The sequence below is a fragment of the Choloepus didactylus genome, chromosome 27 (assembly GCF_015220235.1).
Source record: "Choloepus didactylus isolate mChoDid1 chromosome 27, mChoDid1.pri, whole genome shotgun sequence".
NCBI lineage: Eukaryota > Metazoa > Chordata > Mammalia > Pilosa > Megalonychidae > Choloepus > Choloepus didactylus.
In genome coordinates this window covers 15865262-15886600 of record NC_051333.1, presented here as the reverse complement: position 1 = coordinate 15886600, position 21339 = coordinate 15865262, and the positions used below count along the sequence as shown (strand labels likewise).

Genomic DNA, 21339 nt, shown 5'->3' with positions numbered 1-21339 from the left:
AGATGGTGGCATAGAGAGGCGTGGAAGTTAGTTAGTCTCCCTGGAACAATAACAGCCAGGAACAACTAGAAAATAATCTGGAATTACTGCAGGGGGACAAACATGACCATCCAGTCATCATACACCAACATGAATTGGGAGGATGTCTGAGATCGCAGCATAAAATCTGTAAGTAAAAACTACAGACCCGACCCAGGAGCCCCCTCCCACCATGGCCCAAACTGCAAAGCCTCATGGTGCTAGAGAGCAGCTCTCTCCCAAACTGCAAAGCCTCACTTGCTAGAGAGCAGCACTCTCTGAGCAATCGAATATAGCTCAGCTGAGCTCCCCCTAGGGTTTTAATTAGCACACACTCAATACAAGCTATGAATCCCCTACAAGCAGACAGAGGCTTTTGATGAATGACCTTGGAGAGCTGGAGGACCTCTCTGGGAAGCAGCGGGAGCCCAGAGAACTGGGTGCTGTCTCTGGTCGACAGGTGAAATTGAGGGGGGCCACAGACTGACCCTGAAAGGGGTCTTTCTGTCCTTTTTTTGGCTCAGTGGAGAAAGCCTCAGCCATTTTCAATTCCCAGCACTCAGACCCATGAAAAGTGTGGAGATAGCAGAGCCAGAGACTATTCAAATGCTAATGACCTCTCCCTAGGGGGGTTATCTTCCTTAAGAGGAAAGAGGACATGCCAAGCTCTAATACCAACCTTCCATTCAGAACCAGACCCCAGAGCCTGGGGGAAAACAACCATGGGCCACACCTCCTTACACCAGTCTGGAGCTACAGGCTGACAGGCGCCACCTGCTGGGCAGAAAAGCACAGTGACTTGAGGCCTCACAGAGTGCATCAATCTTCTAAGACACCCTCAGGGAGACCTGAAATTATTGCCTCCTTCCAAGACCTGAGCCCGTTCTGGTCTGGGAAAACCTGATTGGGGTAACCAAGGAGGCCTGATGCATAGACAACAGAAAACTACAACCTACACTAGGAGGGACAAAGTTTTGGCCCGGTCAAAGGAACAAACTTACACTTTGTTCTAGTTTGCTAATGCTGACGGAATGCAAAACACCAGAGATGGATTGGCTTTTATAAAAGGGGGTTTATTTGGTTACATAGTTACAGTCTTAAGGCCATAAAGTGTCCAAGGTAACACATCAGCAATCAGGTGCCTTCACTGGAGGATGGCCAATGGTGTCCAGAAAACCCCTGTTAGCTGGGAAGGCACGTGGCTGGCATCTGCTCCAAAGTTCTGGTTTCAAAACGGCTTTCTCCCAGGACATTCCTCTCTAGGCTGCAGTTCCTCAAAAATGTCACCCTTAGTTGCTCTTGGGGTGTTTTTCCTCTCTTAGCTTCTCCAGAGCAAGTGTCTGCTTTCAACAGCCATCTTCAAAATGTCTCTGTAAGCTGAAGCTCCTCTCTCAGTTCCAGTGCATTCTTCAAAGTGTCCTTCTTGGCTGTAGCTCCTCTTCAAAATGTCACTCTCAGCTGCACTGAGTTCGTTCTGTTTGTCAACTCATTTATATGGCTCCAGTGATTTAATTTAGACCCACCCTGAATGGGTGGGGTAACAGCTCCATGGAAATTATCCAGAGTCATCACCCACAGTTGGGTGGGGTGCATCTCCATGGAAACACTCAAAGAATTACAATCCAATCAACATTGATACCTCTGCCCACACAAGATTACATCAAAGATAATGGAGTTTTGGGGGACATAATACATTGAAATCGGCACATACCTCAACTGAGATACAGGAATTTAGACAACTAGTGCTGGATCAATTCAGAAAGTTTAGGGAAGAAATGCAAAAGAGATGAAGCATATAATGAAAACCCTGGGTATACATAAGGCAGAAATGGAAAGTTCAAATAAACAACCGAAAGACTCTATGGAAACAAAAGGCACAACACACGAGATGAAGGACACAATGGAGACATACAACAGAAGACCTCAAGAGGCAGAAGAAAACACTCAGGAACTGGAGAACAAGACAACTGAAAGCCTACACACAAAAGAATAGACAGGGAAAAGAATGCAAAAATATGAGCAATGTCTCCAGGAACTTAAGGACAAAATGAAATGCAGGAATGTATGTATCATTGGTGTCCCAGAAGGAGAAGAGAAGGGAAAAGGGGCAGAAGCAATAATAGAGGAAATAATCAATGAAAATTTCCCATCTCTTATGAAAGACATAAAATTATGGATCCAAGAAGCACAGTGTACCCCAAACAGAATAGATCTGAATAGACCTACACCAAGACACTTAATAATCAGATTATCAAACATCAAAGATAAAAAGAGAATCCTGAAAGCAGCAAGAGAAAAGCGATCCATCACATACAAAGGAAGCTTGATAAGACTATGTGCAGATTTCTCAATAGAAACCATGGAGGCAAGAAGGAAGTGGGGTGATATATTTAAGATACTAAAGAGAAAATCCACCAACCAAGAATCCTATATCCAGCAAAACTGTCCTTCAAATATGAGGGAGAGCTTAAAATATTCTCTGACAAGCAGACAATAAGAGAGTTTGTGAATAAGATACTTGCTCTACAGGAAACACTAAAGGGAGCACTACAGACAGAAAGGAAAAGACAAGAGTGAGAGGTTTGGAACACAATTTTGGGTGATGGTAGCACAGCAATGTAAGTAAACTGAACAAAGATGACTGTGAATATGGTTGAAAGAGGAAGGTTAGGACCATGTGGGACAACAAAAGGAAAGAGGAAAGATAAAGACTGGGACTGTATAACTCAGTGAAACCTAGGGTGCTCAACAATTGTGATAAAAGGTACAAATACATTTTTACATGATGTAAAACAAATGAATGTCAACATTGCAAGGTGTTTACAATGGGGTGGGATTTGGGGAAAATACAATCAATGCAAACTAGAGACTACAGCTAACAGAAACACTGTATTATGCATCCTTTAATATAACATAGGCAATATACCAAAGCTAAATGCATATGGGGGGGGCATAGGGAAGGGTATGGGACTCTTGGCATTGGTGATGTTGTCTGACTCTATTCTACTTTAGTTTAAGCTATCTTTCCTTTTGTAGCTTCCTAGCTGTCATGGTTTTCTTTTTTCTTTTTTCCCTCTCTTTTTTTTCTTTTCCTCCTGTCCCTCTACCTTCTTTGACTCTTCCTCTTCCTTTGTAGAAGAAATGGAGATGTCCTTATACAGATAGTGGCAATGGTGGTCAATACATAAATACGTGACCATACAGGGAACCATCAATTGCTTACTTAGGATGGAATGTATGGTGTGTGAACAAAACCGTCTTTAAAAAAATGGGTTGATGAAGAAAGCTTGAGGGCACTATATTGAGTGAAATAAGACAAACACATAAGGACAAATATTGCAGGGTCTCACTGATATGAACTAATTATAATATGTAAACTCATAGACATGAAATATAAGTTACCAGGATATAGAATGAGGCTAAAGAATGGAGAGCCGTTGCTTGTTATGAGCAGAATATTCAACTAGGGTGAACTTAAACATTTGGAAATGGACAGAGATGATAATAGCACATTGTGAGAATAACTAACAGTGTTGAATGGTGTGTGAAGGTGGTGGAAAGGGGAAGCTCAATCACATATGTCACTGGATGGAAAGCTGGAGGTTATAGATGGGAATGTATAAAACAGTGAATCTTGTGGTGGACAATGTCCATGATTAACTGTACAAATATTAGAAATCTCTCTCATGAACTAGAACAAATATAGACAGTATAACTAGAAGTTAATAATAGAGGGGCATATAGGAAAAAAATATACCTATTGCAAACTATACACTACGGTTAGTAGTATTTTAACATTTTTTCATCAACAGTGACAAATGTACTATACCAATACTATGAATCAATAACTGAGGGGGGGCTCTTAGGGGTACGGGAGGATTTGAGTTTCCTTTTTTTATGTGTCTTTTTTTCTTTTCTGGAGTAATGAAAATGTTCTAAAAATTGAAAAAGAAAAATCTAACTGTGGTGATGGATGCACAGCTGTATGTTGGTACCACGGGCAAGAGATTGTACACTTTGGATCTCTGGATAATTGTATAGTATGTGAACAATCTCAATTTAAAAAATGGAAAAAAATTTTAAAAACTGTAAAGTGTTTCATTTAAAAAAGTGCACAGAATATTCCAATGATGAGAATTTAAAACATACGTCATGTTCTTTGAGGACAAAGGAAATGTCTTTGGGGAAAAAAAAACTACAAAATACTACTGAAAAAAGAATAATACTGAGGGCCTAAAAAATTGGCAAGACATCACATCTTCATGGATTGAAAGAGTGAATACTGTTAAGATGTCAATGCTACCCAAAGAAAGCTACAGATTCAATGCAATCCCTATCAACCTTCAAGCAGCATTTTTTTTTAAGAAATGGAAAAACTGATCCTCATATTCACATGGAATTGCAAGGAGCAGTGACTAGCCGAAACAATCTTGAAAAAGAAGAATACAGTTGGAGGACTCACATCCTCTGATTTCGAAACTTACTATGAAGCTATAGTAGTTAAAAGAATGTGGGCCTGGGATGAAGACTGCAAAGTGACAAGCTTCAGGGCTCTGTCCCTCCACAGAAGGTTTGAACAGCCAGCAAGAACTGGCAGAAACATCTTTCTCAGAGTTTAATAAAACAGTTAAAAATGCAGTATTAGGGTGAGCACTGATTCAAGAAAAAGGCAACTTAAAAGAGGTAGGATCTAGTGGCACCCTGGCTAGCCCCTCACCAGCTTGGCATGGAGCCAGCCTGGGCTCCCAGTGCAGATCCCTGGTCCTGGTTCTGGGGTGGAAGCAGAGTGACTCTTGTGCACATATTGGAAGCATTTACATCTGGCTCAATCTGTCTGGTGGCAGGCTGAGGGACTGAACCACGACACTGATTGAAGGTTTGCTGTCCCAGAACTTGCTTTGTGTGTAGAAGGCAGCTCACAGAGCTCTCCTACAGAACACTGCGGGAGAGCAGTCAAGCTGTGGCTGCCTGCAGCAACAGATTGCTGGCTGTAGGACATAAGTGGATTGCCCAGGACCATGAGGAAACTGTTTCCTAGAGAAGAGAGGACATTTGTACCTACATAAAAGGGGGAATTTCCAGAGTACATGTGCATGTCCAAGATAAGACATGTGCAGAAAGGATCACAGAGGCTCCTATGCTTTGGCCCCAAGTGATTCTCTAAACTCATTCTATGGATAAGCTCTGAAGGAGAACATTTACACAGGTCAATCTGCAAAGACTGGGAAAGGAGTTTTCCTTTTTTCCTCCTTTTCTTTTCTTAGCTCATGGCATTCAAGGAAAGCTCTTTCATTACACTAGCTGGATATAAGCTTAAGGAACATACACCAAGGAGTCTAAATTCCAGCAGTAATACATTAGAATATCAAAATGCCCCATTTTCAACAAAAGATTATAAAACATACAAAGTAACAGGAAGTTATGGCTCAGGCAAAGAAGAAGATTACAGCATTAGAAACCATCAATAAGGAGGATGAGACCTGGATCATGCCAGACAAAGACTTCAAGAAAATTGTCCTAAATATGTTCAAGGGGCTAAAGGAAAACATGGGCAGTCAACTAAAGGAAATCATGAAAACCCCAATAGATGAATATAAAGAGATGGGTATTATGAAAAGGAATCAAGCAGAGGTGAAGAATACAATAACAGAAATTAAATATTCCCTAGAGAGGCCTTCACCTCTCCTTCCCACCCTGCCACTCTGCCCAGCTCAGCCTGGCTGCCTGGGCACTGACCTGAAGGAACAACTGGCCTCATGTGCAGTCCAGGGCTGCAGCATGATGTCTGCTCTGGGCCATGGTTAGAAGAGACAGTTCAGTGGCAGGAGGAAAAGCAAGCTCTCTGTTTCCCTCGAAATTGACCCATTGCTACCAGCAAGCCACTATTCATCGCGACCTTGATCGAGGCCCTTGGAGCTTTGTCAAACAAGTTGGGGAAGGAGGGAGACTAGCTCCTTCTCCAAGCTTCAGTGAAGCTGACAAGTACCAACCACTAAATCTGGTGGTAAAAAAGAAGTGATACTTTCTATTGCCTAAATATAAATTTACCTCAACACCGTTTACACTGAAAGACATTCTTCTAGGAGACAGAGAAATTTCTGCTGGTATTTTTTCTTATCAATTACTGAATTGTGAGGATGAATCAGGTATTTCCCTTTATGGAAGATGAGACAACCATATTGTGAAATGATGCTGGAATTAACATGACTGGGTCAGATTCCATTGCAGCAAAAGATTCATTTGGTGTAGTAACCAAATATGAAGTTGAATTATCAACATTGCTCAAGGAAATTGCTACACAAAAAATTAATTTTGACTATAGCTTAACCAATCAGTTGAGGAGCTGCAGAAAGGAAGTATTGAGTGTGGTCATGGAAAGCATTTGAACCACAAGCCAGCGCTCTCTCTCTGTGCATGCTGGAATTTGTGAGGAAGCAATGCGGTTTCATTTTGTGGTGAACAGAATCCCAAGGGAAGGGAGAAAGCTATTATTTCTCCAGCACACACAACCATAGCATTCAGTGTTTTTGAATTCTTCATTTTCCTGGATGGTGCCTTTGATCTTTGTGTTGCTTCAGTGTCAAAAGAAGGATTTGAAAGAGAAGAAATGGCAATATTTGCACTGCTCTAGATTGAGAAATATACTATTTGAAAGGCATAGAAGAGTGATGGATGCCATTTCTTGTTCTCAGCTATACTTGAATGATCTTTTTTCCAACTACTATGACAAACTCCTCAGTATGGCAGATATTTCACTCAAATAAAGGACTCACATCAGAGTTAACTTACTATCACAACATTCCCAAAGGGACTTGCATACTCTGTGGAATGGGGGATCATAAGAGAGAGATGGTGTTTGGGTGCTTTCAGTGTTCTGCCAATGGACAGAAATATGTGAGACTTCATACAGTTCCTCTTTTTGATGTTTGGCACAAGAGAATGAAGTAAAGAGCAAATGAATAATAATTCCCTAGAGGGGTTTAACAACATATTGGAACTGGCAGAAGAGAGAATCAGTGAACTTGAAGATAAGACCATTGAAATCATCAGGTTGAGAAGCAGAAAGAAGAAAGAATGAAGAAAAGTGAACAGAGTCTGAGGAACCTGTGGGACACCATCAAGTGTACCAATATATGCATCGTGGGAGTCCCAGAAGAAGGAGAAACAGAAACAGAAGAAGAGAAATTTTTCAAAAAAATAATGGCTGAAAACTTTCCAAGTTAAAAAAAAAAAAAAAAAGACATAAGTATACACATCCAAGATGCTCAGTAAGCTCTAAACAGGATAAACCCAAATAGACCCACACCATGACATATTATAGTTGTGCTGGTTTGGATCTATTATGTCCCCCAGGAAAGCCATTTTCTTTAATGCAATCTTGTGGCGGCAGACTTATTAATTTTTTTGATTAAGGTATGACCTCTTGATTGAATATTTCTGTGGAGACTTGACCCCGCCCATTCAGGATAGGTCTTGATTAGTTTACTGGAATCCTTTAAAGGGAGCTCACACAGAGAACAGAGAGACAAAAATGCCCCGGTATATGCTAAGCCAGGACATCCAGATGCTCGAGCTGACAGAGATGCTTAGAGATGCTTGGGAATGCAAACAGAAGGACGTCTGGAGACGCTAAGCTAAGAGATGAAGCCCTGAGTTTGCCCCTGAGAAGCTAAGTGAGGACCTCCAGGCACTTTGAGAGAAATGCCCTGAGAGAAAGTAGCAAGGAAGCACAGGAGCTGAGAGAGAGGAGTGAAGACAGAAGCCCAGAGACATTTTGGAGAAAGCCATTTTGAAACACAGCCCAGGAGCAAAGGACCAGCAGATGCCAGTCATGTGCCTTTCCAGCTGACAAAGGTGTTCCGGACACCATCAGCCATTCTTCGATTAAGTTATCATCTTGTTGATGCCTTAGTTTGGACACTTTTATGGCCTCAGAACTGTACATTTGTAACCAAATAAACCCTCTTTATAAAAGCCGATCCATTTCTGGTATTTCACATAATGGCAGCTCTAGCAAGCCAGAACAATAATCAAACTGTCAAATGCCAAAGATATAAGGAGACCCTGAAAGCCACATGAGAGAAGCAACATGCCATTACAAGGGAGCCTCAATAAGATTAAGTACAGATGTCTCCTTGGAAACCATGGAGGCAAGACTGACATATTTAAAGTGTTGAAAGCAAAAACTTGCCAACAAAGAATTTGATATCCAACAAAACTGTTTCAAAAATGAGGGAGAGATTAAGACATCCCATAAAAACAAAACCTGAGTGAGATCATCACTAGACTCGCCCTACAAGAGATCCTAAAGAGAGTTCTGCAGGTTGAAAGGAAAGGGCTCTAGACAATATTGAAGCCACGTGAAGAAATAAGGATCCCAAGTAAAGGTAACAACATGGGTAAGTATAAATATGAATACTATATACTTTTTGGTTTTTAACACCACTTTTTACTTCCTACAAGCAAATGCATAAAATGTAGTGATACATCAGTGGTTTTGGACTCAATGTATAAACATGTAATTTATGACGAGAACTACATAAAGGTGGGGAGGGGCAGAGGAGTATAGAAACATAGTTTGTGTGTATTATTAAGACTAAGCTGATATCAAAGCAAACAATATTGTTACAGATTTAGAATGTTAAATTTAAGTCCCATGGTAACTACAAAGAAAATATCAGAGAACATGTAAGCTCAGAGAGACAGAAATTAGAGTACAGGTTGCCAAGGGGCAGGGGGCAGAGGGAATGGGGAGTCAATGCATAAGGGTATAGGATTTTTTTGGGAGATGGGAGAGTTTTAGTAATGGAAAGTGGTGAGGATACTGAAACAGTGTAAATATGAATAATTCCACTGAATGGTACATTTGGGGATGGTTAAGATGGGAAAGTTTGTGTTGTATATATGTTCCTACAATTGAAAAAAAAAGAATGAGCAGCTAAAGAGAAATGACGGTTAAATGCAATACATGATCCTGGACAGGATCTAATAATGGTGGAGAAAAGCCCCCAAAGGAAAGTTTTGAGACATATGAAAAAACCAGAATATCGACTCTAAGAGTTACTTCAGTGTTAAATTTCTTGAACTTATAATTGCACCTAAGGTAATTACATAAGTGAATATCTTAGTTCATGGGAAATGTACATGGCAGTATTAAGTGTTCAAGAAGCATGATATATACAACCTACACTCAAGTGATGGACTGATAGACAAACAGATGGAGAGATATATTGATTGATAGGTTTATGGATAAAGAGAATGATATGCTTAACATGTGGCAAAATGTTAAGACTAGTAAATCTGAGGGTCTTGGAGGACAGGGATATGCTGGGGATCTCTATATGGGGTTTGTATTATTTTTGTAACTGTTCTTTAAGTTTGAAAGTACTTTAAAATAAAAAGCTAAAAAAAAAAAAAAAACAAAAAAAAAACAAAAAACACCACTTATCCATAGTTGGACTTAAACATACAGATTTGACTTGGCCATAGGGCAACTAGCTCCTGTGATGAGTGGAGGAAGCAAGGGAAAAGAGGAAAATGAAAAAATAAAAAATTCCCACAAAGAAAAGCCCAGGCTTTGATGTTTCACTGGAAAGTGTATGAAAAAGTAAAGGAATACACACCACCAGTCGTACTCAAACTCTTTCAGAAAGTTGAGAAGCAGGGAACACTTTCCAGGTCATTTTATCAGGTCATTGTTCCCCTAATACCAAAGTCAGACAAAGGGAGTGTGCTGGTTTGTATATATTATGCCCCCCAGAAAAAGCCATATTCTTTGATGCGGTCTTGTGGGGGCAGATGTATTAGTGTTGATTAAGTTGGAACCTATTGGTTCAGTGTTTCCATGGAGATGTGACTCAATCAACTGTGGGCGAGACCTTTCATTGGATTATTTCCATGGAGGTGTTGCCTCACTCATTCAGGGTGGGTCTTTATTGGATCACTGGAGTACTTTAAAAGAGCCACATAGGCCCAGACGGAGAGCAGCTGCAGCTAAGAGAGGACAAAATGCCCCAAGAGCAACACTTTGGAGAAAGCCATTTTGAAATGCAACCTGGGAGCAAGCACCCATGTGCCTTCCCAGCTAACAGAGGTTTTCTAGATGCCAATGGCCCTTTTCCAGTGAAGGTACCCTTTGCTGATGCCTTAATTTGGACACTTTATGGCCTTAAGACTGTAACTTTGTAAAACTTTGTAACCAAATAACCCCCCTTTATAAAAGCCAATCCATTTCTGGTGTTTTGCAAAAGGGGCAGCATTAGCAAACTGGAACAGGGAGGAAGGCACAAATTTTAAAATTTTAAAACAGTGACAAACTTACAGTAAGTTGTAAATAGAGTACAACAACCTCTACCCCACCCCCCGAACCATTTGAGAATGAGTTGCCATAGGCTGCCCCACCACGTCCAAATACCTTATATTTTCTACAGACAAGGATGTTCCCCTACATAACCACTGGAAGATGGCCACGAAAATCAGGAAATTAACCAGCCATGTTTCATCAGTTGTGCCAATAACATCTTACTTTCCACTGTATACCTTTTTTAACTTTTGGAATTTGTACCATCTGCGTATTCTACTTTTACCAAAAAAAAAAAAAAAAAAAAAATTGTAATATTTTAAAGCTGACACAGGCAAATAAAAATAAAACTTAATCTATTCAATGAGTCTTTAAAAATGTGCAAATATGGCAGCCATAATCCAACTGAACCCCCTTCAGGCCTCAGCACAGAGGCTCTGGGAAAGTCCTCCCAGACACTTCCACCTGGGCCCCCCTGCTGTAAAGTCGGCATCTTCATTGTTTATGGGGGTTCTCTGGAGGCAGTGACCAGTCTAATTCAGAGCTTCAACCCCAGCCCATGGCACATGGTGAGGCACCTGGCAGACACTCAATGAATATTTGCCTAACAAATAAACTCATGAATATTTAGGTGGACCCCGGGGCTCAGTATTCCTTCTCCGTCATCTGTTAAGAACTCTCTGCTTTATCTTTAGGAAACTCCCCCCACCTTCCCCAAGGATCTGAAAACCCACCCTACAGGGAGCCCCCTAGAGGTGGCCATGTGATCCTGGTGAACCAATGGAAGTTCTCCATCTTTGGCCCCAATGATTGGTCCAAGGATAAGCCAAGATCCAAATTGGACCAATCAAATTCTCCTCTAGGCTTCCCTCTAGGACTGGAGTGTGGGACTGCCAGGAGTCACTTCCCCAGACGATAGCAATAAAGTAAGACCAGCTACTGTTAATCAAACACTGCTGTGTGCCAGTGCTTTTCAGGTTTTAGCTCATTGGATCTTCATCAAAATCCTATGACCTAATACAATTTAGCCTCGCCATTTTGCAGATGAATACCCTGGGTCAGAGAAGTTAAATAACTTGCCCAAGATCACTCAGGTTGTAACTAGTGGAACTGGTTAGAATATCACAGTCTGATTCCAGAGCCAAATTCTTAACCACTCTATTGTTCCTATGAAAGAAGTCCACTGTAGAAGGAGGCCAGCCCTTGCAGAAAGATGGAGAAACAAGAGCCCATGGCTGAAGTTAGAGCAACAACCCAAATTTTTGTTGCATAGTGTCAATGAACTCTTTTTCTGCTTAATCCAGGTTATGCTGAGATTCTGCTGCTTGCAATTAAATGCTTCATGTGATGCAAATCTTTATTAAGATCCTTAGAAATGTTTATACCCTGAGATTTGCTAATTAGACTCTTGGAAATCTTTCCTTGTTTTAGTCACCATCCTTTGGTGGCAAGGACCATAAACTCACACAGCTTGTGAGGACACAGAGCATCCCATGGGTGTCTGTTCTAGTTTGCTAATGCTGCCAGGGCGCAAAACACCAGAAATGGACTGGCTTTTATAAAGGGGGTTTATGTAGTTACACAGTTACAGTCTTAAGGCCATAAAGTGTCCAAGATAACGCATCAACAATCGGGTACCTTCACTGGAGGATGGTCAATGGCGTCTGGAAAACCTCTGTTAGCTGGGAAGGCACATGGCTGGTGTCTGCTCTAGAACTCTGGATTCAAAATGGCTTTCTCCCAGGACATTCCTCTCTAGGCTGCAGCTCCTCTTCAAAACGTCACTCAGTTGCTCTTGGGGCATTTGTCCTCTCTTAGCTTCTCTGGAGCAAAAGTCTGCTTTCAAAGGCCGTCTCCAAAACGTCTCTGTACACTGCAGTTCCTCTCTCAGCTCCTGTGCCTTCTTCAAAGTGTCCCTCTTGGCTGTAGCAAGATCGCTCCTTCTATGTCAGCTTATGCAGTGCTCCAGTAAACTCATCAAGGCCCATGCTGAATGGGTGGGGCCACATCTCCATGGAAATTATCCAATGAAAGATCTTGCCCACAGTTGAGTGATCACATCTCCACGGAAACATCCAATCAAAAGTCTCCAACCCAATCAACACCAATACATTTCCTGCCCACACAAGACTGTATCAAAGATAATGGCATTTTGGGGGACAGAGTACATCCAAACCAGCACAGTGTCCAAGGAGAAGACGTGCCCAGTACAGCCAGGCCTCCCTGCACTGGGAAAGCCAAGTCATTTTTCCCTCCCCATCCCCCATCTTTGTTTTTTCCCTTTCTCTCTATTTCTTTCTGCCTCACTCTATGCGTCTCAGTGTCTTTCTGTCTCTTTCTGATTCTGTGGGTCTCCATGTCTCTCTTTGATTCTGTGGCCTACCTCTCACTTTGTCTCATCTCTGAATCTCCATCTCTTGCTCTGTATCTCTCTTTGCCTCCATGTTCTCCCTCTGTTTCTCTCCCTGTCTTTCTATGTCTCTCTTTTTTGTCTGTTTCCCTCCATCTCTTTTTTCCCTAGCTCTCTCTGTTTCTGTATCTCTCTGTGCCTCTGGATCTTTCTCAATCTCTGTCACTCTGCACATGAGCCCCCAGTGCTACTCTAGCCTACTCTGTTCCCATTAGCTATGATATGTAAGTGCAGTGGAGGAAAAACAGGGCAGGGTTAAGGGGGTGGAGGCTGAGGGGGGGCGCAGAACTGAAATTTTAGATAAAATTGTCAATGAGAGCCTCTGAGAAGGTGACATTTGAGTAAAGCTCTCTGGAAGGTGAGGAAGGAGCTAAGGTACACTGCAGCTGCTTTTCCCTCTGCCTGGAAACTTTCCCCCATGACTCTCTCAGTGTTTCCCAATAGCACTTACACCTACTAATATCATATAATTTCCTTTTCTCCCCTATTTATTGTCTGTCTCTCCTACTAGAAATTCAGCTTTTCAAGAGCAAGGATCCTTGTCTTTTCCACATACCCAGGGCCTGGAAGGGACTTGACCCATAGTAGATGCTCAATAAATGAATGTTGAATGAAATAATTAACAAAAAAACAAGAGTAGATGGAAGAAAAATGTTAGGTAACACCACAAAGGAGGTTAAGAGGTGCCAGTCATTGGAAAATACTGATGTAGATGTTGACTTTGAGTCACCCTGGGCCCAAGGGAGGAAATTTTATCGGCTGCAGGAAATGGGCTTGAGTACAGGACACAGCTGGCAGAGATAAACAGAGACAATGGTCAGGGATGAGTCTTAGCTTAACAATGGCTGGAGGGTGAGGCAGGGTGGAAATTCCAATTCACCATTCACTAAGGTCCCCTGGGTCAGCCATTGCCAAGGGGCTAGCTAGGAGATCACAGAATAGGGAAACCTTGGATTTCTGTGGGGTGAGAGCAGGGAGGAGAATCTCTGCTGCAGAGAACTGTGAGAAGCCATCAGACCTTCATATGGGACTGTACACCTCAGAGCCTTTGCACCTGCCTTCCCCCTTGCATGGCCCAGCTCAAATGTGCAATCTCCCTGAGGTCTTCCGAGACGCCCTCAGCCTCCACATCCCTGAGCCAAGCCCTCCGGCTCTCACAGCCCAATGCTGACCCCATCCCAGCCCTGACCACTGTGTGGGTACTAGTCTGTCTGCCCCTAGACTGGAAGCCCTGAGGGCAGGGTCCGGGGGGGTCTCTCAGTCACGCTGTGTCGCCTGCACCCACCAGCATGGGGGCAGGTCCAGAGGAAGCGTCCAGTGTTGGTTTCCCGGTTATAGGGAAATATGGAAATGGAGGCAGGGGAAATCCAGGAATTTTCAGGTCCCCGACTAGGGGAGGGATTCGTCCCTACCTCGCCCACTCCGGTCATGGACCAGAAGTGGGGAGTGGCAGGCTCACTAGAGGGTCTCAAGGGGCAGAAAAGGGTTCGGTCCTTAAAGGCCTGGAGTCCAGCCACTGCTGGGCCTGGTCGTTCCACCACCCGCGCCGCCCTAGGGTTCGGGAGAAGCCAGGAACTGGACCGGAGCTTCCTGCGTCTCCGTTTGCCACGATGGCAACGTCTGCAGCGGCCACCAGGGGGCGACCTGCACGGGCTGCGCGGGGTAGGCGGCCCAAAGCCCGGGGGCCCCTCCCGCGGGGGGCGTGGCTCGGACGAGATCTGGAGAACTCAGGCGCCGGGAGCCGGGAAACCAAAATGTTCGGTTTTCGAAGGCTGCCACCCGGCAGGGTCTCCCTTCCCCCAGCGGCCACTTAGAGGGCCTTGGGGACGCTAGCGGGGTGCTTGCCTCCTCCCCCGCCTCCAAGTGGGGCCACCGCGACCTCCCTGGGGACTCGAACACCACCACCTGGCGGCGGGGGGTGGCTTGAGCGTCTGTATCCGAGCGCCCGCTCCCCTTGCCCAGGTCAGAATCACTAGGAGTAGGGCTGGGGGGTTTCGGGGTGGTCGTGTTAGCCGAGGTGGAAGAGGGGTGGTGATGGGGCTCCCCACGGCAGCGGGGACCCAGGAGCCCGACCCCTCGGGCCCCACCCCGCTCCGCGGGACAGCTGCAGCTGTAATGCGCGTCTGCCCCGAGGCGCGCACGGGCCCGGGCCTGCCGGGACTCGGGGAGAAGCGAGGCGAGGCGGGAGGGCGGGTGGCGACGCCGGGATCCTGCTTCCCAGGCCCGCCCGCGCGGGCCGTCTCCCCGCGCTGGGGAGAAGGGGCTGCGAGCGATGAGGTGGAGGGAGGCCGGGGGCACAGGGATACATTTTATACACCCTCCCCCTGTGAGTTCGGGGTCCCCGGAGGACCAAGAGTGTGGGGGCGCACGGGAGGCTCATTTCCCCCTTTTGGCAAAAGGACCCTTTTGGGGGACGATTAGATGCGCGGTGGAAGCGCAAAGGCATGGTTTGAGTCCCATACGTATCTCCAACAGATCATCCCCAACCACTCCAGGCAAGCACTCACAGTTTTCACCACGCTGTGCAAACTGCATCAAGACATGTCCCGACTCACTCTCAGCCCTCGTAAGTCTTTCCCGTACTGAAACTGCCCGAAGGAAACCGGGTTCGAATCCTTTCTCGGTCACGGATTCGCGGTGTGACCCTAAGTCAGTGTCTTCGCCTCTCTGAACCTGTTTTCCTTATTTGTAAAAAGGTGACGCAGACACAGACCAGGCGCGCAGGAGGCTAAGACTTTATTTGCCATCCAAAGTCCCGACCCCCACCCGAACCCCCCCCCGAATCTCCCTCTTCCTTTTGGCTCAGAAAATCCGCACCGACTGCAGCTGCAAGTCCCCGCCCACCTCCATCGCGCGCACGCGCGCCAGCGGGATCCGGTGCCGGAAGAAGTGGAAGGGCGAGTCCCCCACCACGGTCTGCAGGGGGAGAGCGTAAGTGTAGACACAACTGCAGGGGTTCAAATCCCGGCTCGGACTCACATTGCGTGACCCTCGGCAAATCACTTAATCCTCCAGTGGGCCTCAGTTTCTCCGTCCGGAAAATGGGGCTGATGTTAATTCTAACCTCTTGTGGGGATTGGGTTATTAATGTTTGGCACATAAGTGCTTTTTAAGTGTTGGTGATTGATATTATCACTATTATTACGGCGGTCATTGTCTCGCTACAGATGAAAGTGTTCTTTGAACGGTCTGGGATCTGGAGGGTCTGGAGCGACCCCTCCCCGCTAGGATGTCTTTTGGGACCCGGTCTCCCAACCTGTCTTCTCACTGCCGGAGAACCCTTACCTCGGGCATGAATGAACAGGGATAGGGTCAGGGATGGCCAGGCTGGGGACCACACTAAGAGACCCTTTTGGCCACTCCCCTCTCGCTCATCCCGGCCTCGCCCCTGCCGCCGAGCCGCCCCTGGGACGCCAGTGGGAGCGGCATCAGCACAGGCAGAGGGTCTAGGGACGCCCCTTCTCTCCTTGGCCACGCCTCTGCAGCCCCCGTGACGCCCCCCGCCCCCAACCCTCCCTGCAGGGACTTGGGTCTTGACGTCCATCCCCCTGTCCCACAGACACACCTTGAAGCCGTCATCGGTGGCGATGAGGAGAACCTCGAAGGGCTGCCCGTACTGGAAAGGAATCCCCGAGCCGCGCTCCTCGCGGCCCCAGGTGCCGCGCTCCAGGCTGTTGAAGACCACCGCGGACTCGTCCAGCCGGGGGTTGAAATGCAAGGCAGCGTCGGCGCCCTCCTCCTCGCTGCACAGCAGGTTTACATGGAACCTGGGGGTGCCGGTTGGATGTGACGGCCAGGAACCCACTCAGACCAATGTCAAGGGCCAATGGCCGAGACATCTCATTCCCAGAGCCCCCCCAAATTTACAGCTATCAGATACTCTAGAGGAAGGGGTGGTGGATTGATGGCCAGGGGTGGGGATTCCCAGGGCATCAAAAATTTCCCGGGGGCTTGGGCACGCATCCACCCAGACCAGGACCGCCTCATTTCCAAAGGATCTGGAACCTGTCAAGGGGCCATGGTTGGTGATGGCCAGGGTGTCCCCAGTCCCCAGGGAACCTCTGACTCCCATAGCAATAGGAACAATAGCCAGGGACCCCGATATTTCCAGGACACTGTAGATTCCTAGAAGGCCTGAAGTCATAGGATTGATTGCCAAGGACCCCCAGATGCCCAGTGTACCTCCAGATCACAAGGCATCCATCCCCCCTATTTCCAAAATCCCTGAAACCCAGTTTCAAAAGTCATACGACAATAGCTAGGAACCCTAAGGTTCTCCTGGAACTCTCAGATTCTTAGGGAGACTTGGGACCCAGCCACACAGTTATGGGACAGATAAGTGAAGACACCCAGATTTCAGAAAGTTAGGATTGGCCTGAGCGCACAAAGACTCAGATGGGCAGAGATGGCCTTGGGGTGGGGGTGGGGGGCCCTAATCTCTGCAAGAGTTGGAAGTGAGTTGAACCCGGGACTTCCCACCCTCCCTGGGGCCTCACCTGCCCGTCTTGGGGACCACGCCGCGAATTCTCATCACGGTGCCCACATGTATGCCCTCGGGCAGCGAGGTCTTGTGGGGAATGGTCTGCAAAAGAAGGGGTGTTGGGGGGGGGGAGTGAGCCAGGGAGGAACAGGGAGACAAAAGATGGGGCAGAGCTGGGGTGAAAGTCAACAGGACAGAGACCAGCAGAAAACAGAAAAGGAAAAGGATCACGGAGAGGAAGGGGACTCAGACAGAGAGAAAGAGTGAGAGAGACAAAAAGAAGAATGTTCAGAGAGAGAGAGACCAAGAGGAGGCTGCAAAGAGGGAGATGGAGAGAATTGGGGGGGGGGTCAATCTCAGTCATCCCCCACTCCTGCCCTGCCCAGCAGGGACAGCCACGGGCCCAACCTCCTCAGCAAGCCCCCGGTGCCCCTGGAACACTCACATAGCTCTCCGCCATGGCTGAGACAGTGTGACAGGCAAGGGTGGCTGGTGGGGACAGCTGGGGGGCCTTTAAGAAAAAGCAGGGTGGGGCTGGCCCTGGTGACTCACCCCCCACCCACTTCCCCGCCCACCGCCCACACCTGGCACAGACCCTGGCCCTGGGGCCAGGGTGGCGCAGAGCTCTCTTCCTGGGGTCTCTGCCTCCACCTCCGCGTTCTGTGGGTTCCCAGGTTCACTGCCTGTCTCTCCTTGGAGCTCTTAATAATAGTGACAAAAATGATAGTAATCATTATAGGGATTGCTCACTGCACCACCGCCCGGCCAGTCCTGTCTTCCTGCTGTCTGGCAGAGAGTAAAGACTCTCATGCCCATTTTATATGTAGAAAAGTTGGGTCCTGAGTGTCCCGGGCAGGGCTGGGACTGTGGACCCCGCTGTCCTGGCTGTAGCACATCCTACCTAGGGCTGAGGTCTGTCCTCATTGAAACCCCAACTCTGTAAATGCAATAATAACCATTACAACCATGACAGTGACAGTATGTGGGCTCCAAGGGGGCAGGGCTTTTGCCTTATTTGTTCACTGCTGTATTCCAGGTGCCTTGAGCAGGGCCTGGTACACGGATGAAGCGAAGGAATAAAAGACAGTGACAACAGCTTCCCTTTACAGAGCCTCTGAGCCTGCCCGGGGTGTGCAAGAAATCATTCATTGCTCACAAGCCCGTGAGGGAGGGACATTGATCACCACATTTTACAGGCAAGGACACTGAGGCTCAGAAAGGGGAAGCAATTTGCCAAAGACACACAGCTGTGCTTCCTTCATCTCTGTAAGTTTCTCTCTGTTCAGTCTGTCTCTGTAAATGCCCTCCCCCTTGTCTCTCCCTGACTCGTGGGGAATCTCTGTCCCCTGTGTCCCTGTTCTGTTCCTTTCCTTGCAGTCTCTTCCAGAGCTGCTACCCCTCCCCCTCCCCCTTAGGTCCCACCCACCACCCACACCAAGAAAGAGAACAAAGTGGGGACCCTCTACCCCGTCCCATTTCCAGCCCCCATAGGCCCCCAATCCCCAGGAGGGTGGGGAGGTGGGGGAGAATGCTCAGAGATGGTTCTGGAAGGCAGAGGAGAGGCAGGGCAAGGGTGGGAGAGGGGAGGGGGGCCCAGGGGAAACCTCTCCTAAGCAGCCCTCCTCTGCGCTTTCCACTCCCCCCCCCACCCCCGCTCTCCCCTGCCCCACCCAGCATGTGGGAAAGAAGCCTGAGGCAGAGGCGGGCTGGGGAATGGAAAATTTGGGTGGAGACACCCCAACACAAAACCACCTCCCCTCCCCTGGCCTCCCAGACTGTCTCCCATCCCCCTTACCTATGGTTCTACCATTCTGGGGAGCAATGGACTCCGAGAGGGAGCCTGGGTAGCAGCATTTGGGTGGGGGCTGCAAGCACCCCCATTCTGCAGAGGAGAAAATGAGGCTTGGAGAAGGGCAGGTGCTCAGCTGAGGCCACACGGCCAGGAAGCAGCCAGGGCCCGGGCTGGGGACATTTCAGTGACGATAGAAAGGACAGTACATGTTCTGGCTCTGACACCACCAACAGGTGCAATTTCCATGAGTGGTCAACTCCATTACTCCTTAAAATAAGAGTTTCCTTAGGTCTCTTTATGCTTCACTCTCTGGATATACATTGCAACTGTGTCTCCTGATGACTCATCTTTTTACTGTATTTCTTCATTGTAGCTTCATCTTTCTTCACCTGCAGGGAGCCAGCCCTGTCCTAACCTGCCTGTGATGATTGGCCAAATGTTTGCATCCACTCTTTTATCTGTTTAAAAACTCAGCTCGTTTCTCCTGCTTCAGCTATGTTGCGTGCTTGATTCTTATTCATTTATGTCCTTTATCTGTTTTGTCAATCCCAAAATAATATTTCCCTGAGCTTTTCTGTGGAATTAATTAATGCACTGTTTCCCAACGCTCTTTTTTTAATCAATATATAATTTGCATTAAATAAAGCATGTAGATTTTAACAGCATCGTTCCATGAGTTTTGATAAATGTGTGGATCTATGAAACCTAATCAAGTTTCTCCTTCGCCCTCCCACCTGCCCTAGGAAACTGCTGTCGTTCTTGAGCTTTTGACAGCCACAGAGTTTCATTTGCCATTAAAATAAAGGGGTGGGGGTGGGGAAGCAGAGGGCGCAGACTGGGTTCTCTGTATGTAGGTGTCCTTGGGGGAAATAATTTAGGTAAAATGTAACCTGATTGTACAAATGGGTAGTTGTGAAAATTTAAAATCCCAGACTGCATCAAGTTCAGTCGTTGATGATATTTTGATTGTTTTTGTGCACAGAAAAGATAATTCAGGGGCTTCTTTCATTTCATAAATTAACCTTCAAATGACGAAAATTACATGTATAAAAAACCTGATTTTTTTTCCTTAAGATTTTAAGTCCAATTGAAATCTTACAATTCTGTTTATAAATACAGTGAATTTTATCAGTCCAATCACTTTTAAGGGAAAGTCTTTTCTGTAATGTTTTGTCCCATTTCTAAACATAGTTGAACTCTTAAAAAATTTTTAATTCAGTTTTATTGAGATATATTTACAACAATCAGTTGCTCACAGTACCATCATATAGTTGTGCATTCATCACCCCAATCAATTTTTGAATGCTTTCCTTACTCAAAAAAAAAAAAAAAAGAATAAAAATAAAAGAAAGAACACCTAAAACATTCCATTCCCCCCAGCCCCACCGTATTTTTCATTTAATTTTTGTCCCCATTTTTTTTGCTCATCTGTCCAGACACTAGATAAAGGGAGTGAGAGCCAGGGTTTTCACAATCACACAGTCACACCGTGTAAGCTGCATAGTTATACAATTATCTTCAAGAATCAAGGCTATTTGGGTTGCAGTTCCACAGTTTCAGATATTTCCTTCTGGCTATTCTTATACACTAAAACTAAAAAGGGATTTCTATTTAGCTCATAAGAATAACCTCCAGAGTGACTCTGGAGTCCATTTGAAATCTCTCAGCCACTGAAACCTTATTTTGGTTGAGTTCTCTTCCCCCTTTTGGTCAGGAAGGCTTTCCCAATCCCACGATGCAAGATCCAGGCTCATCCCCGGGAGTCATGTCCCACCTAGTGGGGAAGGCAGTGTAAACTCTCAAAATTTTTAAGCTTTATTACCAAATACATTAATTTTTAAGTATTTCAGTGGTCTAGTAGACATTTCCCAGTAATAAGTAACTCGTGCAAAGTTCAATGATTAAATTGTAAACTACACAGAATACTCCTTCTTCTCTTCCTTCATTTCCTTTCTTTCCTTGCTCAGTGGGGCTGAACAAAGACAGCTTCTTAGGGGATGGAGAGGACACAGGGGCCCTGGGTGGGTTGAGGGTGGCCGCGCCGAATGGGGGTTCCGCGTGGGGTGGCTCCACGTGGGGCGTCTCAGCCGGGCAGGGTGAGGAGGGCGCGCCCTGCAGGGCCCGAGTGGGTAAGAGCCAATGACAGCGCTGGGAGAAAGCGAGCGCTCCCTCTAGCGGACAGGGGAGGGTTTTTTTGTTTTTTTTTTTTAATCAAGTTATGTGCCAGGGTGGGCCACCCATTGAGAGCTTTAGACCCCAAGGTGGTGAGGAAAGTATCCAGGGGAGGCTGTAGGATGTCAGTTCCAAACAGGGAGATTGATGCCGCAAAAATAACTTTA

The 21339-nt window shown here is 46.2% G+C and overlaps 1 protein-coding gene, 1 long non-coding RNA gene and 1 pseudogene across 5 annotated transcripts; 2 read left to right on the top strand and 1 right to left on the bottom strand.

The window, feature by feature from the left end:
- Nucleotides 1–5815: 5815 nt before the first annotated feature.
- LOC119521178 lies at nt 5816–6966 on the top strand (annotated as a pseudogene).
- Nucleotides 6967–14460: 7494 nt separating this feature from the next.
- Nucleotides 14461–19652, top strand: LOC119521438. 2 transcript variants are annotated; one of them, XR_005214350.1, is made up of 5 exons: nt 14461–14690; nt 15535–15659; nt 16288–16482; nt 18245–18474; nt 19374–19652. It is a non-coding gene; the product is annotated as an uncharacterized LOC119521438 (long non-coding RNA). The 2 variants fall into 2 exon arrangements; XR_005214351.1 differs by lacking the exon at nt 15535–15659 and adding an exon at nt 15204–15294.
- On the bottom strand, nt 15513–18146 carry LGALS7 (galectin 7). Of its 3 annotated transcripts, none has more exons than XM_037819720.1 (5): nt 18110–18146; nt 17654–17909; nt 17225–17310; nt 16294–16495; nt 15513–15644 (listed from the first exon to the last, which is right to left on the bottom strand). In XM_037819720.1, exons 2-5 carry the CDS (start codon nt 17666–17668, stop codon nt 15531–15533), a joined length of 417 nt encoding a protein of 138 aa, XP_037675648.1. In that variant the 5' UTR covers nt 17669–17909; nt 18110–18146; the 3' UTR covers nt 15513–15530. The 3 variants fall into 3 exon arrangements, with proteins under 3 accessions (XP_037675648.1, XP_037675646.1, XP_037675647.1); XM_037819718.1 differs by lacking the exon at nt 18110–18146 and having other exon boundaries at nt 17654–17670; nt 17804–17997; XM_037819719.1 differs by lacking the exon at nt 18110–18146 and having other exon boundaries at nt 17793–17997.
- Nucleotides 19653–21339: the final 1687 nt, after the last annotated feature.